The 21298-nt window shown below is 44.7% G+C and overlaps 1 protein-coding gene across 1 annotated transcript in view; it reads right to left on the bottom strand.

Moving 5' to 3' along the window:
- Positions 1 to 21298, bottom strand: part of SFXN5 (sideroflexin 5) — a gene marked incomplete at both ends in the record, with an annotated part of 102266 nt that overhangs the window by 56548 nt on the left and 24420 nt on the right. The window contains 3 exons of the mRNA XM_081999516.1: positions 2008 to 2033; positions 4013 to 4067; positions 5396 to 5422. Coding sequence (XP_081855642.1) covers positions 2008 to 2033; positions 4013 to 4067; positions 5396 to 5422 — 108 coding nt within the window. The remainder of the gene's footprint in view (positions 1 to 2007; positions 2034 to 4012; positions 4068 to 5395; positions 5423 to 21298) is intronic.

The raw sequence follows: 21298 nt of genomic DNA, 5'->3' as shown, positions 1-21298 counted from the left end.
GCTTAAAGCTGTGGGTGGCTGCTGGGAACAGCAGCACGCCTTCGGCTCCACCTTCGCTGCCCGCGTCTTAGGCTGAATTTCCTAAACGCAGATAAATCTTCCTCCTTGGAGCCTTTCATCCTCGGCTACAAACACAAACGCGGGGTAAAGCAGCCGCCCTGCACATCTCGCCCCTACAGCGGAGGGAGATAGCCCCAGCGGCTGGATTTGCTCCCTCCTGGGATGAAATCGAGGTGGGCAAACACAAATTCTCCCTACACTTACATATCCTCCATCCTGTCCTCACTCTGCCACTCCATCCGATTCTGCGGTGGAACCATAAGCCTGAGCACAGAAAGGATGGAGGCTAAAAAGAAAAGCGAACGATTGCAACTTGGGGAAGGAATAAACAGCCACAGGATTTGGTTGTGTCAGGGGAGTAGCTGCTTCGGCCAGAAAAGAAACAATTCTTTTCAGCAAGACCTTAATCATTTTCACAATGAACTAAACCATACCGAATTATTTTTTATTAGCTATGGGGGACAGGGGGGAAACCCCACAGGTATACAGGCAGCATCGTGTATTGACTGATAGGCAGTAAACCTGTTAACAGATAATGGATCAGGTCTCCGCCGGAATCTATGCAGGGTGTTTAACTGACTCCCTGAACACCGGGACAATCGGCACGGGCGCAAGGGCACGCCGGCAGCGCTCTGCGGGCGAGCGCAGCCGCGCTGGCTCAGCCCGAGCCCACCGCAGGCACACGAAGTCTCTCTTGAGGAAATCCCATCCCCCTATGTGAAATGCAAGACTCAAACTGTTTTTATGCTAGAGCAGGCTGCCAATTTTGTCACTAAATTTCACAGATCGATTGGCATAAATGTTACATTTTAATTTTAACATTTGAAACGTTTGGGGTTTTTTTTTTTTTTTTTTTAAATGACAAGAGGTTCCAGTTTATCCTTTACAGCTAGTGAAATTGGGCTCATCTGACAGCTCTCGGCTCCTCTGACAGCTCTGGATTTGGGCCGATTTCATTGTCAATTTGATCGTTAACTCATTTTTGTTTAACCTTTTCTTTTAAAATGCCCCATACAAAGCTACCACCAAACCCTTACGCACGACAACAAATAGTAACAGCCGTGATGATTTCTGCTTTTAGGTGCTAGTAACCTCGCTATCGCCGTTTGGGAAAGGATCGTTACCTTTAGGCAAGTACTATGCCACGGTCCACTGGGTTTAGGAAGATTAAATTTAGCAGATTTTGCTCTTTCAACCATTTTAATATGCGTGATCTAATAAGCTGAGCTGAGAGCTGGCAGCTGGGAGGACCAACTACCTTCTGGCACCAACTTCGGGTGATTTTGGGCAAAACTGCGTGCCTCAGTTTCCCCATTCATAAAATGGGGTTAATTAATTGTTCCTGTTCCTGAAGATGAGCTGAGGTTTCCGCGTTAGGAAGACAGACAGAATTAGCTCCCTTCTGGTTTTTGCTATCGAGAGCACCCAAATGCTTACAAATTTCACAGTATAAAGTACAAACTAAAAACACCCTTAGCAATAACCTCACGGAAAGCACTTGCCATTTTAATTAATCAAGACGAGAGCGCATGACACCGGCCTCGCCGTGCTGTAGCTCGTCACGTTTGGGAAGCGACTTGTAAAACATGCAAATGAAAAAAAAAAAAAAAAAGTGTCCAGAGATGAAATCTGAGAGTTGCAGAAGTTGCATTTTGCAGGCAATGAGCTCATCTCGGTCTTCCCTTTCCAGAAGGGAAAGATAAAGCTGAAGATTTTGTCGGGGGCTGGGCAAAGGATGTGCAATAGATAAATAACCTTGAGCACAACGTCCGTAGGGCAGGGTTTACACAACGGAGCCCTTGCTAACGTGCGATGGGAAAGGTGGGAACCCCGTGTGAACGTGTGGCGAGGAGGGAAGGTGGAATTTGGAGAACTGCCTGCGAGTGCTAAAAAAATGCATTTCTCGGTACTCGCAAACAAAGAGGGGAGAAATGTTAAAATACTTACGATGGGTGTTCCAAAGGGAATGTAACCTATTAAAAAAAAAAAAAAAAAGATTTAGCCATTTTAATACACAGTTTTGGCGTGGGAAAAAAGTCACATCTAAGATATCTATCAGTTTAGGGTAGAAGCCACGCCTGGCACGACGGGCTGCACTCACTTCCACCAGCTCCGTACCACCACGGGGATGTCTGTGGACCTACACCTGATGCACGAAGCATCAACTAGAGCAGCCTCCTGATTTCTGCCCAGTCTCCTTCCCATCCTCTTTTTGCTTTTCTTGGGTTGTGGTCTAAGAGTTTCCCTGAAACTTATAACATCTAGACCCTAAAGCTTACTCCACTAAACCCAGTCTGTGCCAGTACGTGGTATTAGCACTTCAGAGGCCATCGTGCTGTTGAGCTGGGCTAGGCAGCCAGCAAAAACTCAGATCAGCAGAAGGGAAGGGATGACAGCTCAGCCCAGGAGCTGCCTGGGCCGGACCAGGAGGAGCTGGATGCGGCCGTGGTGCTGCTAACCGAGCTGACCTAGTGGCTTGCTGCCATGGAAAGGGGGAGATCCTGCCCCCCTTCCCAGGCTCAGTCACGCAATCTGTTCCCTCCCTTGTGCCAGCTCTGTTGCTCATCAGACCCTCCCACAACCTACCCTCGCTAACCCAGGAGAAAACTCTCCAGCTTTCTGCACCCCTTCCCCTCTTGTTGAGCCTGGTCCCACCAGGATAGCATGCTGGAGACACTCATGAATCCATCTAACGAGCTGCAGAGCCCACGCCAGTAAAGGAGCAGGATCATGCCACCATCAGTGAGACCTCATTCTTTCTCCAGCTACTTTATTAAACTCTCCGCTAGCGATTTTATATCAGGACAGTTCATTTATTTCCAGGTCAGTAGAAAAAGGAGCAGGGTACAAGCTGAAGAAAGCAAGTTTGCATCATGAAGGAGAGGGGGACTATTTTAATCATAGGTATAACTTAAAGCTCTCTATATTAGAGATAAGCTTTTACCCCAAGTCTTATTGAGCACCACAAAAATCAAATGCTTCACATTTTTCCCCTGCTAAGTCTGCCAATTTTTGTGCTAATTATAATTCATCTTTATGACTGCCACTAGAAGGTCTCAGAGCATTTTACCAATATTACTGAATTAAGCCTCATGGATCCAATTTACAGTCAGAAAGGGCAAAGACTTGAGAGGAAGAAAAATTAAAAAAAAAAAAAAAACAACCACAGAAGAAGGCAGCAAAGCAGTGGATCCTGGCTTCTCTCCCCTCCGCTTCATCCTCAACATCATCCTTCTTCAAAAAACTAGAGAACAAACCCCATCAACCCTGTTATTTTTCCCCTGTGCCCAGTATTCAGGTGAAGATGTTCCCCCCCAAAATATGGAAAAAGTCTTATTTATTTAAATAGGTCCTTTGGGAAAGGACCAAGGCTGCACTTGCATCCTCAAGAGACCTGCTATTTAAGCCGCAGCAGAGGTAGCTGTGGGCCTGTGCATGGCAGAGGGACACCCCGAAGGAGGCGGCAGGGATTTAGTCATTAAGCAGCCTGGTTAAGCCACGGACAAGCTGATCCTTCCTGGGCTCCCAATGCCATGGCTATTAGGTACCACTGCACATGGGAAAATAGGGTTTATCCCGTTCTCGCCTGGAGGTAAAACCCTACGCTGCTGGTTGGGCATCAAGCTTTGCTTTTTACTACAAAATTAAAATGCCCATTATAGTGACAGATACCTCAAAAATGCCAGAAAAGGCAATATAGCTTGAGTCCACGTTAAAGTATCTGAAGGAAAGGAAAATATTAAGCACTAGATCTCGCATAGGCATTTAGGATCCTAATTTCCCTTGATTACAAAGGGGATTTCAGCATTTGAGTTACTTTCAGATCTTGGTCTAAATGTTTACAAGATGCAATTCAACCATGGGAGAAAAACAAAACAAACCAAACCAAAACAAAACATTTTGTACAAATTTCCAGTAAAATTGATGACTGCCCGATTGGGACATACTATACCTGACATTCGGAAAGGCATGAAGATGGTCTCATTTGTATCGGGATGGATGATGGCCTGGAAAACAGCAAACAGACACAGTGAAGGCACAGCAAGGGTAGGCGAAGCCAGCACCCAGCCTCTACAGACAGCACCTTCACCCAGCGTACCGGGGGATTTCACGCCTCTTGGCACCCTCCTTGCTTTTGCAGCTCCGACCAAAGGCAGTTATTGCTCGGCAGCCTCCACAAAACCCTCTCCTACCACTGCTTTCCCCTCTCCTTAAATAATTTAGCATAAATTATAAATAATTAATAATAATTTATAATAAATTTAGAAATAAATAATTTAACCTGAAATTTAGAAAGGGGCTCTTTTCTCGGTACTGTAATGCCCCCGAAAGCCAGCCACCGCTGTACCGTAACCCCAGGTGAGGAAATGCAGATTTAGGAGGGGAAAAGGGAAATCTATTTTCAGCATCTCCACCAAGGTGCAGCTTAGCATCCTGGCTGAAACTCTGCCCTATGAAAGAAAGAAAAAGCCCTTGCTGCGGCAGAGGGACAGGGAGGGCAGGGCTGCCTGCTCCGGAGGGAACAAGGGTGTAAATCACTTTATGCTGCTCGTGAAGCAAACGGGTCACAGGAGACCTTCGTAAGGACTTGTGTGGCTTAGCCACGGCGGACGGACTCAGACGGAGGAACATCTTCCCCACCTGCAGTATGTCCGCATGGGCTCGCACAGCATGTCGTAGGACACCCGAAATGCTGCTTCAGCTTCTGGCTGAGTTGGGATTAAAACGTGCAGGTATGGTCTGCGCCGGCTGTCACCATCAGGGTGACCCAAATAAAATCCTCTCGCGTGCCACGGGATTTGGATTTGCCAGGTGATTCAACCTTTTTGTGTACCTGCTGCTTCTCAGCCACCGCTGGCGGCTGCGGGCGGCCCAGCCGCCATGGAAAACCTCAATCTGTCTTACCGATAAACAGGCAACGAAGCTCACTTGGCCCATTTTTACCAAATTTTACAATAAGCCCAGGAGGCTGCACTGGCATTAACTGGCTGGGGATGAAAAATTGATCTCCAAGTGATCCGGGACCGCAGCGGAGGAAGGTACGACACAGTTACAAGCCTTACCAAAGAACTGTCAAACTATTTTCAAAAGACTGGAGACAAGAAATCTCTTGACTAGACAGGAAGGAGAAAATGAAGACATCAAAATATATAAATACACCAAAAAAATCAGACTCTTTGGTAGCAACAGTGTTCTCTGCATTTACATTTCTGTGGCAAGACAAAACAGCAACTGGCAAAGTCAATAACAGAGAAGAGGACAGTATCACTTAGCAAAAAGGAGAAAAGCAGCAACAATTGAAAACAATAATAAAATATTAAAAAAAGCATATTACCTGCTTTATTTTTTGAGCTCCCCACAGCTAGGAAAACAAAAGAGAACATTTCATTTAAAAAAAACGAGCAGTGTAGTTTTATACCAAACCCTAAATATTCATCCTTTACCTGCCGTAGTAAACGAATGTGAGAGACTGCTTTAAAACAGACTCATTTTCTGCATCCTTCCAGGATGTATTTAAAGATCGTTTACACACACCGAGCTCCTTCAAATCTGTGTGGCCAGTCAGACCAGCAAGGCAGAGAATATGTTCTTTCTTATACTGAATGGTAGGAAAGGATAACACCAACAGCCAGACTTCACGCCCTGCGATAAGCTTTACAAATCAAGAATTATCTCAGTAACTCTGCCGCACGTAGATCTTAAGGTAAATTTAGCACAACCTCTCCTTGGATGGGCTTCCTGTGGAAATCGAGGCTTGCTGGGGAACAAAGGTGGAACAAGCCCTGCAGAGAAATACAAGAAATACCGCTTCAAATAAAACCTGGATTCAGAATAAACCACCACTAGTTTTCATTTTTCACAAGAGAAACGCACCAGAAAATGCTCATGGAGGAAAAAATCTCATTTAAAACTCTCACGAGCACCTACTGTTATTTACTGACTGTAATTCAGCAGCATCAAAACACCTCAAATCTGGCTCGGAGGACCAAGGAAGAAATATCATACGTGAGGTGCAGGTAGCGCTAATGAGTAGGTGCACATCATCAAGAGATGCCCTGGCATATACATAAACCCATAGTTTGCCCCCTGCTTAATAAAGCCAGAGGGCTCTCCTCCATGAGTTACACCTAAATGCAAATTATAATCTTAAAAAAAAAAAAAAATTCCTTGTTTTGATGTATATAATTCTAAAGAATGATGAAAAGCCAGGACTCCTGTAAAATATCACAACAGATCAACTGCTTTTACTATTAAGAACTGTTCTGTTCAGCTCAAGTCTGGCTTCAACTTCCAGGCACCGGCTTGTGTTACACCTCTGTCTGACAGCCTCCACTACTGTCTATTTTTGTTCTTCACGCAGGTACTGGGAGCTGCTAAAGCCACACTTTAACCTTCACTCAAAGAGGAAAAAAAAAAAAATAATTCATCTGAGCCAGGAGACTGGCTGTTTCGTTGGCAAGGCGCGTTTGCCAATCTTTTAACCACCCTCGTGGCTCTTTTACATCTTTCCAATTTGTCAACATCCTCTTGAATCGAGGACGCCAGAAACCAGACAAATTATTCCAACAACAGTTGTACCAGTGCCAAACCAAGGGTAGGCTAACCTGATGAGTTCCGCTCTTGCTGTTGATAAATCTGAAGACGGCGACAGCTCTTTTTGCTTGGAGAGCTCCCGATTACCCAGCAGAATGCCGACCCAAGCACCGTGCGCGTATTCCGCAATACAGGTATTCACGCCTACGATTTCATCATTATTGTAGTATACATTAAGCCCCGTTCTGCCATTCTTCTTCACCCCAGGCTTAGTGCCTTCCCCAAATATAAGTCCATTAAAATACTGTTGGAATAAGGTCATTACTCTATTAGCAATAGCATAAATTGACCCACCGATACCAGCAACCCCAGTATTTCACTCAAAATTCAGCTCACTCCGGAATCGAAGCTCCGTGATGACCTCCACCGCCTGCGACAAGTTACTCAAATATCTAAATGTCACAGGCTGATGCACATTTCCACAGGGCTCTTTCCTGAGCAAAACTTCCCTTTTTAAGGAAAATCATTATTCCCAATTTTACAGTTGAAAAGCAGAAGTTGAGGGACACAAAGAAACTATCTTTGTGGTTGGCAGACACAAGATGTGTCTACCCTCACCAACCCTAAAATCCAAAGGGTGGGAGGCTGCATGCCCAGACAGCTACCAGGGCTTTTCTGCACCTGCCTGCCCACCAGCTCGAGAACTTCCATGGGGTGAAAGCAGAAGTCCTCAAGCTGCAGGTGACTACCCAAAGCGTCCCAGTAACCCTGTGGCTGCCCAGGTCTCGTGTATCTTAGATGTGAAACGAAACCACGGGGTTTTCCTCCCCAACTGCAAGCACCAAGACTAGCAGAAAGGAAGAGGGATGGTTTCTGAGCCAGCGCCATGGCTTTTTTGGTCAAATTATCTAATTTCATTAATTGATCCCAATATTTATGCATTTTCCTGCTGCAGTGCAAATATTGTTAGAACATGCGATTTCATTACTTCTCAGAAAGAGACTTTACAAGATGCACCTGATGAGTCACCTAAAGATCCTGCCAGCTCATTTTCACTTTTTTATCCTCTAATTCATTTTCTGTCTGCAGCGTTTTTCAATAGCTCCAGTACTCTGATGAGTCTTGCCAGCTGGGGGGCTCATTTCTGAGAGCAAGTCTCTATTTTTGCTGGGGATTTCATTCACGCTCTCTCCGGCCACCTTCGAGAAGCAGCCAGATTGTGATCGTATTTAGACTAGCGTGAATCCAAAGCATCTTCACTGGAGCACGTGGAACGACTCCAGATTCGTGCTCGATTTATGTTAGATTTGCGTCCATTATCTCTAAACATAGTCAGCCTATACTGCGTGGGTCTCGTGTAATAGATGATCTTCCTTCACATCAGCTTTGCTGTATATTACTGGCTCAAAGCTACATAGGGGTTTTGCCACCATTCAAATTTGGGTGCAAGGACCAAACCGGCGCATACATGGGTTTGCGCCAAAGAAGCCTGGAGCACAAGGGGGCAGGAACGTTGGAGCACTGTTAAGATACTTCACTATCCGCCCAGCAACCTAAGCAGGCAGCGATGGACAAGTTTCTCCAGCTTGTGGCCACTGCAACCTTCCACCAGGACAGATCAGGCTCTGCTTCATGGAGATCTCCTTCATGGTTGTGGAGGAATCGGCTCCAGGACCATTCGCAAGTGCTCCCAGCACCAGAATTTCAGGACACTAATGAAATTTCCATCCATTCTTCCCAGGATTCTGTTTTTTCTACATTTTTTTGAGGAAGAGATACTCACCTCTTTGCTCACCACCTACAGCAGATAGCTTTAAAACCCTGAACTCAGGAGCTGAACTCAGTTGTACAGAAACATTAAGTGCTCACGATGTTTAAAGACAGGTATCAAAGACTGCCACAACCTAAGGAGATGCAAAGCTGCGGTAAGGAGCTAGAGATTGAAATAACTCTTGGGGAATAGATACGATCTTTGGTTGAGAGGACATTCATTAGCATTCCCTATTTAGCAGTAGAACAGCAGCTAGAGATAGCTTTCAAAAAAAAATTATTTAAAGAATATATTCAGCCCAAATGTATTAGCTAACACCTGCCACTACAAAAACAGTACAAAGGGTACCAGTTATTCTTTAGAGATTAACCTCCCTCCTGTTAAAGATTTCATGTTTCTGGACTCAAAGATGGGATTTTATCCCCCCCCCCCAAAGTTTCACGTAGATTAGAAAACCATGTTTACAAATTGTTCACCTTTCTTTACAGCAGGCTCCAACGCTGCTAAAGCAAGCGGCCAGCTCCACCCTACACAAGTGCAGTTGGCTGGATCCAGACCATCTACTGCATCGCTGAAGTTGGCCCCAGGTGTCTAAGGTCAGGAGAGCACTGACAAATTCACACAACCTACTCCCTGGCGTTGCCAGCAACCACTTCTCTACAGTCGATGCAGACACAAAGGCAGATTTGATGTCGGGAATCTGTAACAGATGCTCTAACGCTTCCCTCAACCGTACGCACCAACAGGATCCAAGTCCCTTGCACAAGGCAGTAGTAGACACTGAAATGATCTTAAATCCAAGTGCGTGCTCTGGGTATGCCATGTCAGGAATAACTCTATGGAGAAAAGCCCTGACTAACTGCACGTTAAACACGCCTAACGAGAAGGCGCAGCTGTTTTCCAAGAGCTAATGAGGAGTCAGATGGTAGATGAGCCCTACCTGCAAGAGAAAACACAGCAGTTTAAGTTCTGCAAAGACTAAGTGGTCTACCTGGGTTAGGCTTTGCACCAACTTCATCCACAACAGTTTGCAAAATTCCTCTAGCAAAGCTAAGGTTGAAGAGGAAATCCTCAGAAGAATGAGTAGTCAAGTGGAGACAGAGTTCCATCTCAGTATCTGCTTGCCCTCTTCCCGCTCCATCAGGGAGGTTCTCACCCTTTCACAAGACCCCTCCTACACCCATGAAATCTTGATTTTAATAAGGTAACAGCCTGGAGTTTGCACCCCATCCGAAACTGCCAGTAGTTTCACACTCCGGGAGTTGCAAGGTTTGTTAAAGCAAAGCTCGGATTATCTATCCCACACTGAATTCCAAATATTGGGTGCTGGGGGAGTGGAACGTGTGATGCAGCAGGACCTGATCTGAAGAAGAGCAGCAAGCTGCTTTCATGTGCAGGGATGGGAAGGATAGCCTCCAAAACCAGATGTGCTTTCCAATAATCCCAATTGTTGAAATGGTATGAAACCAGGGGGGGAAGAAAAAAAAGGAAAAAAGAAAACCTTCCTCAAAAGGTGGAACTTACTGTGCTTGGAAATTTCACTGAGGAACACTTCAGGTTAGCAACAGGGATGTGGCATCACGTTAGTATCAAGTGATAGTGATGACTCTGAACAAGTTTTAACTAAATCCCTTAACTGGTAGTCAAGTGGCCAGAGTAAGAGACAGGAGGTGGGACTCATCCCTTCTAACAGACATCTACAAGATAATAAATACCTACTGCAGCAAATTCTCGGGATTTCCTTTATGTCAGCAGGCAGAAAGCAGGCAGTTTGGCTCATGACAGACCAGTCCAGGCTGGACAGCCTGCACTCCAGCAGCGTTTGCTTCTCTCTGTTGACTTTAAAATGGAACCTACGTGATTAGTTCTGGCTCAAATTGAGTTTGACTCAAGATGTAAAAACATCCCAAAGCATCAAGCACCTGCAGCTCATATTGACTTCAGCGTGGCTTGCAAAGATACGGTTTCTTTGGATTCCAATGGGAATTTGATGAAAGTTGAAGATTTTATGTTAGAACGTTTAGGAAAGCCAGACTTAAGCACTACAGGTTTTCCAAACAGATCTCCCACAAATCTAGCTGAGCAGATCTGATCCTCCCCCAGGGCCACCAGCTTGAACCAGAAGCACTCAGCAGCAGCTCCACCACACCCCGTCAGCAGCGTTAGCTCGTGTTATTTTCATTATGTGGTTAAACATACTGGAAAACTCATGTGATCTCTTTTGCCAGCAGTACCATGGGACATTTCCATGTGAAACTGCTCCTCGCATCCCTTTTGGCAAGAAAGCAGAGTCTGCAGCAAATGCAGCTAGAGAAGAACATCCATCCATGGCCTCACCGCTGAAGCCCCACTAGCTGAAACAGGACGTCCATCCCAGACAACAGGGGCTTCTCATTGATACTATTTCATTTTTATTTCACTATGCTTCTGAGATTTTTTTATTGTTTTTCAGTTTACGCAGTTATGGATGAGGATCTCCCAAGCGCCCGCTGCATTGCGCTCTCCAACACATCATCCTCTCTTACGGCACCACATTTTTCTCTACTGTCTTCCCAGTTATTTAAGGCATTTATGGCGGTCAGTCCACTCCAGGCAGCATCCCCAGAACCTCTCAGCAGGTAACATGAAAACAAGTAAGTATTTTTAGTATTTCACTAAAACTAAACACCAGTGCCAACTCAAGGCAGTTTGGTGCAGCCTAACAGAGCTGCGACGTGTTCTGCTTCGCTCTCCACCCATACTTTCTCCCCCAGGAGCACGATCACTCATGCTTTGTGAGGCTTTCTCCCACTTCTCTCCAGCTTCAGTCCCAAAATCCCACTTCTTGAAAAGTGGTATTTAACATAGAGACAAACGCACACCGCAAGCTCCAGCCAAAGCATTCAGTTAGGGCTGAATGCTTTTATCAAGACTTATGGATTTACAATGGTGGAGTCACAGACCTTTTGGTTCCACATTTAATTAGCCCTACCTGCTAATATATATGGAATATGATGTCTGGCTTTATTAATAAACATGGAAAACAGGATAACAAAAACCACTGTCTACGCTTGCTCCTCAGTAGGAAATCTCACCAATGGACCTTTTACAACCCTGCTCCTAATAGTCTTTACATTAAAAAGGTTTTATCTCTAAGGAAATAAAGCTCAAAGGACCCAGTGCGTGGGATAAATCGCGAAGGGCATCTATACATTTTCTGCCCTGCATCTGATGCTAAAATAAGTCAGGAGAAGAGGCACCATAAGCCACTGCTCTACTTGGATGCCGATGGAAAAGTCCTTCCCCATGCTAAGCATCGTTGAGTCACAGCGCCAGGAGCTACTGCCCATCTGCAGAACCATAAAGCCTTCGAACAAATCCACATGTTGAAGAGCATTGGCTGAGACACCTGCTCGCACCACAGCACGGCAAGGCAAGCGCCTCGGCGTTGGGAACCGGATTGGAAACCACGAGCAATTCCAGTGCAAGACGTAGATTTGCAGAGACACAAAACCAAGCGTAGGTGGAAACAGAATTTTAAGTCCCGACCGATAAAAAAAATATAGCACTTAAATAACACTTTGCAGCTCTACAGCACTCAATAAACATTAGCTAATTAATCCTCACAGCATTCTACTGGAAAGACTTAAGCAGAGTAAGAAGCACTCACAGAAAACCATTGCTTGCACCAGGGCTGCAGAAGGACTTACATGACATTACGTGGTTTAAAGTACAGCTTTGGAAACCAGGCTTGCTAACCCAACGAGGTTGCTCAAGATCAGATTTGTTTCAGTTTATTTTAGCCATACAGAGCTTGTGAATCTAATTTGGTTTGTAATCTAGACATGAATTTAGATAAACTCTCTTAATCCTCAAATGATGAGATGAAGCAAAGCTGGTTTGTAACTGAGTAAGAGCATCAACAGCAGCATTTAGCACGGTTTCTTTAAGGTGCACTAACCTACAACGTTTCTGCCCAGGCTCCCTAGGTGCCTTTTGTCCTCTGGCCGTCTGGAAGCAATGCCTAAAATGTTTGACCCATCTTAGACCATCTTAGTGTCACGAAGAATATGGAGACTGCAGAAGAGAGAAGGTCCAAGCTCAGCCCTTGGACCAGCAAACAGGCTACTTTCTCGCAAAGAAAAGGAAGCAGCAGGACAACCGATATATTGATGTTTTACCGTATCCTGCAAGGGACCAGAGGGGAAAAAAAAAGTACAGTTTACTGCAAATGGACCTCTTCGCTCTTCATCAACACTGTTAAGAAAAGCTATTATTCTCCAAAAGGGATGCTGTTTAGACGCTGATAGATTCATTGTTCTCTGCTGTGTCTGGGACAGCATGAGCGGCTCTTCCCGCTGCTAACATGATTGAAGGAAGAACACAGTAATAAATATATGCCCATTAAGCTGGTGAGCCTCTTTTCACTTCACTGATACTAATGGGGAAGAAATGAAACAGTTTCAAAACAGCAAGTTGCCAAAACTGCATTTGGAAAGGCTGAAGAGTGAGAAGTCACAACTGACACACCACGGTTCATGCTCCGCCAACGCTCGCAGGAAGGGGCTGGCTGGAGAATAGCATGTGTCTGTCTCCAAGGGACAACTTCAAAAAGCTGCATTTTTCCTCTCACTACAGATCATTCAGTTTGGGTTTTCTGTTGTTTTTTTTTTCCTCCAACCATCCCCTTATGCTGAAGGGGTGAAGCTTTCAGGGTGGAGTTTCTAAGGGTATGAAATTGGGTAATAGAGCTGTCTCGCTGCTATCTTGTTTTCTAACAAATAGATATTCATGCATCTTATCATGCATGTTTAAGTAAACATACAGTCAAACGAACAGACAGGTTTCCAACAGTAAATCTAGGGACCTGTGTTGGACTAGATGACCTCCTGAGGTCCCCTCCAGCCTGAATTAGCCTACGATCCTACAGCACAGAGGAAGATCTGGATGGATCAAAAATCTAAACGCCTGGTATCTCCGAGCTACAAGTCAGCAAAAGATCCACACTCAAGGTATTTAGTCCTGGTCTTCTGGAACCTGGATTATTTTCCTACCTCCACCACAGAGTTATCTCATCTTCAGCAGCAAAAGCTGGTACGTGTTTATGGTACCAGAGCCCCACCATCCCTCCCCATCCTCGGCGCGCGCTCCATCCCCGACGCTGTACAGACAACACCAAGCAGACAGAAAATACAGGGAGCTGCTCAAGTCAAAAAATGAAGCATTTGGGGAGTGGGGGAAGGGAGCTTTAGTTTTTATTAAGATCAGCTCTCTGAACCAGCTGTGCCAGTGCAAGCCAGCAAGGAGGTGGGAACACATGGCCGGGAGGAGAGGAGGCAGAGACACGGCAGTGCTGACTTAGATCAGCACACGCTGCCATGGCATCGCACTTTCCCTTGCAATATTCTGGGCACAGAATGAATTTGTACCGGTTCACATATAAAGTTCAGGGAATGATAAATTTAATAGGCACCGTCTTTACTGTGGGTGCACATTTAAGGACAGGGTCACGTCTGTAAGACTCAGGGCTGCATACGTACAAGGGTTACATTTAGTTAATTATACAAGTTTTTAAACCTCTTGTTGGCCCCATGCTGGCATTAAAAAATAAAAACCTTGCACAGAAAAAGCATCACTCACTCTTGAGAGCCCTCGTTCCATGCACACGAAGCACCCTCAGACACTTCTGCTATTCTGTGGCTCTTTACCTCTCTCTGCTGGCAGGACCATAGGGAGAAGCCTGGGTGCCAGTCTGAGGACCGAAGGGACAGAGGGGAGGCAGAAGAGGACGATGAACCTTCATCACCAGATTTCTTAAGACTGTATTCTACTTCTTGTTTAGATACTAAGTTTTTAGGACAGTGGTATGAATCTACAAATGGGGCAAATCAGGGCTCTGATCCTAACTTGCTCATCAGCCTAATAGCGCTCCAAATATCGGACAGCCCAGCCTAGGCTGCTGCTGTTCGATATTTGGAGCGGTATTCGGCTTAGGCTGATGAGCAACTGATATTAGGCTGATAGTTTAGCAGCTATTTCTACCCCAATTTCAAAGGCAAAAATGATTCAGCACAACAACGGAAAGGACACATTTTGCTGGGCATGCCAGCAGTGTCGTTTAAGCATGGAATTACTGCAGGTTATTCTAGCAAAGCAAATAAAAGTCCAAGGCATTTTGGGGGAAGAGCTGAAAGACAAGAGCAGCCTGAAGTTCATAATGAAATCTCCCCAGCACTGATACCTTACTGCAGTCCTTCCAAGGCAGATCTTCGGTGCTTGAACACCGTTGTTCACATCCGATGTTCATCAGCCTCTAAAAGGGCTTTTCTGCCGCGCACATTTCTGCAGCACTGAGCACAAAAATCACCCAGTAAAAAGCAGCTGTGTTGTAAAACGGGAGTGATTTAAATCTCTCTATCTGATAGCCGTCGAGTGCTGCTTCTCTTAACTTTTACCACTGCTGACATGCCAGCATCAATCTGTTCCTCCAATCTGTGCTGGTCTGTTGGACAGGTTGGGAAAGGGACTCACACACACAGAGGACACAGATGCAATCCTACAAATTAGTGAAAGAAGCCTGAGGATAAAGGACAAAAGCCACATCATTATGCCCTGCAGTTGGTACAGCCTTTCGGTTTGAGGCTAAACCTCAGCACCGACACTCCCGAGCTAGAGAAAACGTCCGCTTTTAAGTAAGCCGGCTCTTCACCCTCACTTATCGGGCTGATATTTTACTGACCTTGTTTTTATAGGGAAAAGTATTCCCTCGAATGAAACCTTTTTACTCCAGCGGAGATTCCCTCCAGGAGGCAGTTTGGGGAATTGCCTGCCCTGTTTAGAATTGGATACGTTACAGTCTATACCTTCTGCTGCAAATTGGCTCCCGGTGCACTTGTGTGTGTCATTTTCACCTACCCACTCACAGATTGCAGCAGGCACCGGAGCTCCGTGCGAAGGGCCGGATTCTGCCAACCCCGGGAGCCGCCGGTGGAAACGGTCATTAAAAACGGCTTGCAGCAGCGGGCCTTTTAACACATCTCTCTCTTGCCGCTGAGCGGTCTGTAGGGAACGCAAGCTAAAAAGGTTGCTTAAGTATAAGAGACGACTTAACGAGGAGCACAAAGTGTGAAGAACGTAGGAGCGAGATGAAGAAACACTCACGGAAGGGCAATAATACAACAGGACCTACGGAGCTGGAAAAGGCGGAACATAAGTGCCAACTGAACCAGTTTCTCCCATCAACATTAATCCTACACATTTCCTTTTTTCCCCCCTTCTAAAGATCTTACTATTTTCTAGCTTCCTCTGGGACGGGGAGATGAAAGGGGATACACACCACCGGATGACACGCCGGCACTTCACATGCACTTGCCCTCTGCAGAAGGAGCCAAACGAAGGGCATCGATGGATGCGGTTGCCAAACACAACCAAGCAATAGGAGGTTTACTAAACTCACAGGTTCTCTTGAAGTTTTCACAGCAGAGTTTTGTACTTCTAGCTATTTCTTCCATCAAACACTTCTGGATCCATGGAGTTCCATCACCCAATGCCGAGATATTCAACCATCCAAATCCCCAGGAGACCAAACTTCCCCAGAGCCTTCAGGGAGTTTGTTCTCCAAGCATGTTCTACACGATTCTTGCAATCCTTTTAAGATATCTAACCCAAATGACCAAGAGACCAGAAATACACCCCAAATGGTTGCATTACCAAGAATACCTTTTTATTTAGAGAAAAATGATGAAATCGTAAGAGCCTGTCAGAGAGGGGGCTTGATTATAGTGTGGGGTATTTCCGCTACACAGAATGTTTTGGGTTGGTGGGATTTTAATAAGTGGAATTTGAAACACCCGACTTCATATCTAATGAAAACCAAGTCTGGCTCTTAAATGTTCAAAGAAAAAGTTGGGTAAATAAGCGAAGCTAAAGAAGTTGAGTTTGCAGCATGTTTTCTTGCTCAAATATGTAGCACTGAATAAATACTTATTAAGCAGATAGTTGTCCTCTGTTTTCCTGAGTACATAATTGATACACCTATGATAAAAATCATGTTTTTAAAACATTTTTCTAATGTAGGAAAAAACCCCTATCGTTTCCCTCAATAGAAAGCTATCAGCAGTCTAGCAGCTATTGACAGTTAAGAGATCAATTCCTCATTTTTGCTAATGACGCCCAAGAAATAGGTTTTTACCCCCTTGAGTTAATGGTCATTTTCCAGAGCGGTGAAATCACTACACTTCAAGAGCAAGTACAAGAGCTGCTGGATGAGTGCGAGAGACCTGAAAGTGGAAGAGATGTAGGTGTTGGCAGTGTTGGTGTCCATGAATCATCTCACAGAGAGTAACTGGAGCGAAGCAGCATTTATTCTGGAAACTGGCTTAGAGATGGTCATGGGGAACTAGATGGGCTAAACCATGACACTAGAGCAAAGTACAATTATGGCTCTTCAGAGTTTTTTTCTTTAGATGATTATGGCTCTTCAGAGGTTGTTTTTTTTTTTCTTTAGATAGTCCAGAATTGTTCCATTTCAGCTCATTTTGAAAAATCTGCTCTGAAAATGCAGAAAAGAAAGACTCGCTCTACAAGAACCCTGTCAAGAAGATAAGTGTGGAAGAGATACTTGACGTTACATAGCTTTAGGCTTTTATATTTTCCATTTTTCATGCGGTGAAACCATTTCAGCAAGCAATATAGATTGTGCTGAGCTGTTGTAATGCTTCCAGCTACTGCCTGCCATCCTTCATGAGAACATGAATTTCTGAATGAGGGGGGGAAAAAAAAAAAGGAATCTGAACACTGTCAAATGTGCCGTACCACGAAAGTGGATCAGTCAGGAGATTAGTGAAACAACTCTGTCAAAACAACTTGTCTTCTTGATCTCAAAGCTGATATTTGGTGGGGGAGAGTGTTGGGTTGTTCAGAAAGCTAATGCATTAAAACTCTGCCCAAACTGTTATTTTTAATAGTTAAGGTGATCATGATTTTAATTCTGATGATGAAGCCTAGAAGACCATTCAGGCATCTCTTCTAAGCACATGCCACACCCAGTCCATGCCTGAATAGCCCATCATAAGGGTAGCAATTGCATGTCTACAGGGCTCTAGCAATCAAACCTGAATCACCTCTTAAACAAAGAATATAGAGTTGAGTGCTTCTCTCTTGAGCATCACATGAAGTTCTACATAGCCTTTTTGATGAGCAATAATAGTGAATTAGCCTCTCTTAGATACAACTGCTTTACCACGTGAGATGAGCCAAGTCACTACCCCAATACACAGATCTTGCCCACAGTGAACACAAGGTGATTAGCTCTGTTCACAGTCAAAGAGGGGTAGAAAAAAAAATAAAAATCAGTAAAAAAATCAAATTACCTCTCATCTGCTGGTCTTCTGCCAGCATGGGGCAACTTCATCCGTGCATCAGAGGTGTGTGACACTCAGTTTTCAGCTACATAAAACATCAGAAGGCTCAGTCTTTTATTCCAACATCAACCCATGCACGCGAGCCACAAAGTGGGCACCTCTCCAGAGCTGCATCGAAACCCTTTCCTGAATTAGCACTAGAACAACTGCAAATTGTTAATGCCTTGTAGCCAGAGTCCATCTTGCAGACAGTGGTGCACAGAAAAGCCATAAAAATGGTAAAACTTAGATTGAGGAAGGCAAAAAACATGTCCTCTGGGCATCTTTGGTTCACCGGTAGAAAATTTAGGGTGTTATCTGTGCAAGTGAGATGCTTCCCCTCCCCCAAAGCAATCAACTGGCACATCGTATGTTCTGCAAATGCACTAGTAATTAATGAGACACTTACAGCTGTATATATCTGGCACACTCGCATTTAATTCAGCACTGGCAAGCTTGCCAGCTACTCAGATCTCTCCGCAGGCTCCCCTCCACCTTCCCCTCTGCCCTCAGATTTAGAAAACAATGATGAGAGTACAAGTTTTGTGGCACACACCGAGAGCAGCATCCAGCCCTACGTCCTCCGTGCAGACACAGCAAGCACAGCCCTGTTTCCATCAGATTTGCTGTTAGATCTTCCTCTCCATCTCAGAGAGGGAAAGGAGAATATTTGGCTAATCAATATGAGAAGCACCCGACGCCTGCTGTCACCACAACCTTAGCGTTCAATGAAACCTTATTTTCATACAGATCATCTGGGCCTTTTAGTTCTTTGGTAGAAATGGTCATCACTGGCAAAGCTGAAAGTTCAGCGTTATTTTGCGACTGCAGCACAGCCGTAAACACAAAGGCAGCACGATACCATGTGAGCTGCACGACAAGGAATCGCCCCAGGGGATGGAAACAACTAGTGCTGATAAAAGACTACAAAGATCACCTTTGCTGCAAAGAGAAAAGCACGTAAGAACATCCACGTGTGCAATGATTAATCGCCATTTTCAATGTCACAGCTTAAAACTGCAAAGTAATGCCCTCCTACAGGAGAAGTTTGTTTCTAAATCGGTGGCTCTGCTTGAGAGGATAAAGATATTCACCCATTTGGTGATAATGACGCTCTCACAAGAGCTAATTAATACATTTTGAAGATTTTTGCTTGCCTCACTGCAAGCATATGCAGGCAAGTAGTTTATTCAAGTCCGCTCAAGAGCGCACTTGGGAAAAGAAGAGCATTCAGACAAAAGGTACTCAGGGTTTTCAGGTGTCCCTCAAGGAACATCACCATCATGGTGCGAGAGTTGGCCAGCCCATCATTCCACGCTGGCAAACTCCCAATTAACCCAGGCAGAAGTTCCCATCCACCTTCACCCAGATGGATCACAAGAGTGCCAAACAGCATTTGATGCTTTTATTGCCCAATTTACCCCTGCTAGCTCAACCTCCCATTTCATTACTATCAGCCAACTCTAGGAGCGAATAAAGACCTGCTGGCTTCATGGATCCTTTTTCCAGGTTAACAACACAGCTTCAGCTGCTTCATAATCGTGCTTGCCCCTGTCCTGCTGCAGCTCGAGCACACTGATCATCATCTGCTTTCAGATCCCTTCCATCTTCACCCTTTTTAGAGTGGTTGTGGTATCATGGGTGAACATTCAAGTCTCACAGCCTTGTTGGGATCTACCCATAGCTTGCTCACCTCTCCCTGTGGTTTGGTTTAATTAATGCAGCAAAGCACAGTTAAATACAATAATAAGCACATGTTGCAATTCTGCCCCAGGCTCCTCCTGGGAGAGCTACTTCATCCTACACTCAGCAAAACTACATAAATCCCTCTAACATAATTGACACTATGATCAAAGTGAACCATGTCAAGATTTCACTACAAAAAATACTATTTTTTTACACTGATGTGCTAACATTTCTCTAGGAAAGGCATTTTTGGCATCATTTTCTCTCCCCTCCTCCGCCCCATACCTTTATTTTACACTTAAAACCCTCCAACTTGCATAACAAGGTTCACCTCCTGCATATGTTGTCATGACTAAGGGAAACAAGAAACGCAATGCTTTTGTTTGCTCTCCCTCAATGCAATTCTGAATGAACTTTGGGTATATCCCAGGTCTGTCACTACTCAAACCCAAAATGTAGGTCAAAAGTCTGCGTGGTTTGTCACAGCAAATGACTTGTATTTCATCTGCCTTCAGGCAGATGGGAACTGAGTCATCCGCTGCTGCCTCATCCTTTGCTTTTCTTCTTTCCTCAACCCTGGTTTCTTTTTTCTTACCATCAGATTATGGTTGAAAGAATACAGTGACATCAAAAGATCAGGAGAGCAATGTCTCGTACTGCACATTGCACAGGGAGGGGATTTTTCCCGTTTATTTCTTGTTGAAGCCATACCTCTTTCCCAACACAGCGCCTACCACACAAGTAGGCGCTTCTGAAAGCGAATGCAAATCTCAGTTTTCTTCATTTACCTGCTATAATTTCTTCTCATGAAAGACAACTATCACACGTGAACAGGAAAAAAAATAAAAGAGATTATTTGACCTACAGGGCGTGGGAGAAGAGCTCTCTACCATTTCCATCACTGCTTACTTGGGAGGTGCACTGCTTACTTGGTCTTTTGGCACAGCCGCTTCTTGTAGCTCCTGAAGCAAGTCTGCCAATCAATTCATGCTGTTCTTTATATTACATTAGATTACATAGGACCGAAGACTTTTGTGCTGGATGCACAAACACGCACCACAAAAAAGCCCCTGTATTATCGGCGTTATGGTCAGGTGTCCGCACACGGACAGATAAGGAAAAGAGTTTGAGATAATACCCACTGGGACAAAAAAAAAAAAATAATCAGTTATTTTCATTTCATGCAACAGATTTGGAAGTAAAAAGGCTCAAAAAGCAGTCTAGTCCCTCTGGACAATAGTCATTTCTGCTTCCACAAGTTTCATGTGTTCATATAGATGAATATCAGACAAAAGTCCAGAAAACAGGACTGACAGGATCTTGGAGAGATCACCCAGCCCATCCCCCTGTCCCAGAGCAGAATCAAGCTCTACCAAAAGTGACCCTTTTCTCAGCAACTGCCTAAACCCTGCTAAGGTTTTCACATCCCTGGGATTTCCACAACCTCCTTCAGCTTCCCTCCCAACAGTAGGAATGTCACCCAGCAAAAAGCACCACTACTGATGGTATCATCTGCAATGTGAGGACATCCAGGGGGTTATACGTAGCCCAAACAACACTTATTTCAGTGAAGGAATGTAAATTTTTATAAATAACAGGAACACTGTAGGAGAACAGGCTGATGCATTGCAGTTGCTAGTACAAGAACCTACAGGACTGACAGCAAGGTTTCCTTCAGCTAAAAATAGAAATTTTTTCTTTTTTTCATTTCACAAGCACACTTTGCAAGAGAAAGGAAAGCAATAGCATTGGCCAAAGGTAATCAATAACTCTGCAAGTCAGAAACTCCAAACTTTCTACTTACTCAAAATAAAAAACTTGTACACTTGTACTGCAAGCCCCTTGTTATCACTTCTGTTCAGCAACA

The sequence above is a fragment of the Phaethon aethereus genome, assembly GCF_964289735.1.
Source record: "Phaethon aethereus genome assembly, chromosome: 4".
Lineage (NCBI taxonomy): Eukaryota > Metazoa > Chordata > Aves > Phaethontiformes > Phaethontidae > Phaethon > Phaethon aethereus.
The sequence above is the reverse complement of the archived record's forward strand: the minus strand, read 5'-3'. Positions and strand labels throughout refer to the sequence as shown.